The sequence below is a fragment of the Penaeus monodon genome, chromosome 21 (assembly GCF_015228065.2).
Source record: "Penaeus monodon isolate SGIC_2016 chromosome 21, NSTDA_Pmon_1, whole genome shotgun sequence".
In the NCBI taxonomy this organism is placed as follows: Eukaryota; Metazoa; Arthropoda; class Malacostraca; order Decapoda; family Penaeidae; genus Penaeus; species Penaeus monodon.
In genome coordinates, this window is record NC_051406.1 from 12,681,934 (window position 1) to 12,682,930 (window position 997).

At 35.4% G+C, this 997-nt stretch overlaps 1 protein-coding gene across 1 annotated transcript in view; it reads right to left on the bottom strand.

Moving 5' to 3' along the window:
- LOC119586240 (N-alpha-acetyltransferase 25, NatB auxiliary subunit-like) overlaps nucleotides 1-997 on the bottom strand; it is a 20,710-nt gene that overhangs the window by 9,779 nt on the left and 9,934 nt on the right. Inside the window, exons 4-5 of the mRNA XM_037934942.1 lie at nucleotides 776-913; nucleotides 287-447 (exon numbers count right to left, since the gene is read on the bottom strand). Coding sequence (XP_037790870.1) covers nucleotides 287-447; nucleotides 776-913 — 299 coding nt within the window. The remainder of the gene's footprint in view (nucleotides 1-286; nucleotides 448-775; nucleotides 914-997) is intronic.

The following is a 997-nucleotide window of genomic DNA, read 5'->3' on the forward strand; positions in this document are numbered from 1 at the left end:
TTAACTTTTGTAAATGCCCCATCAAAAACAGCTTTGTGTGGGAATTTTATTTTCAGAGAAAATTAGGAAATTCCTTTGCTGAAATAAAAAATTATGTAAAAAAATATGGATTTTGAAACAAATACTGAGTACACACTACAACTCACCTATTCATGTAATTTTATGATTATAAGACAACTATCAGATTTATGGATTTTTTCATATGTAAAAAAGTGTGTATATTTCTTTCAATGCCTATAACACATCTGGTCACTAATTCTTTACTGAGCTACACCACAGAACTTACTCCTCTTTAATAAGCGTTTTATTAACAGCTGCAGCAGCTTCCCACTGACAGAGTTTGGCATGGTACGTTGCTCTCTTTAGCGAAAGGAAATTCTGGGGTTGATGAATTACTTTCTTGGCCAGGGGTCCATCCAAAACGGCTAACGCTTCAGTATACTTTTCCTGTGTACATAAATGAAAAGTTACTAAACCAGCAATTCAGTAAAATATCCCAAATATACAGTCTACACAAAAAAACAATAACTTGCTTTTAAAATATCTTAAATCTAAGGATCTTATTTTCTTACAATTCAAACAAAAATATCAACCTCACACTAACAGCTCCGATCTTCAGGGCAAAACAAATTCACGAAGATCTAATCTTAATGGAGTGAAATGAATGCTCTATTTACTATACAGAATTCAGCATTCTCCTCTCCACGCATGTTTCAGTCCATGTTCCCAGATGCAACTGAGATAATGAACTCCTCTTAAAATATGCCTGGCTCACCTGTGTCTCCAAGATGTGGAGATAAGTTAAAACTTCAGCTTCTGCTTCAATCTTGCCTTCCTTAACAAATTTATCGACCATCCTCTCCGCCAGCAGAAGACTCACTTTCTTCCCCTTTGGGTCAGCTGATTTGTGAGCCTGTCCAAAGAAAGGATTTTTTTCGGAGCTTGAAACACATAAAACGAAGAAACAAAAACACAAATATGCATTACAGGTACACCA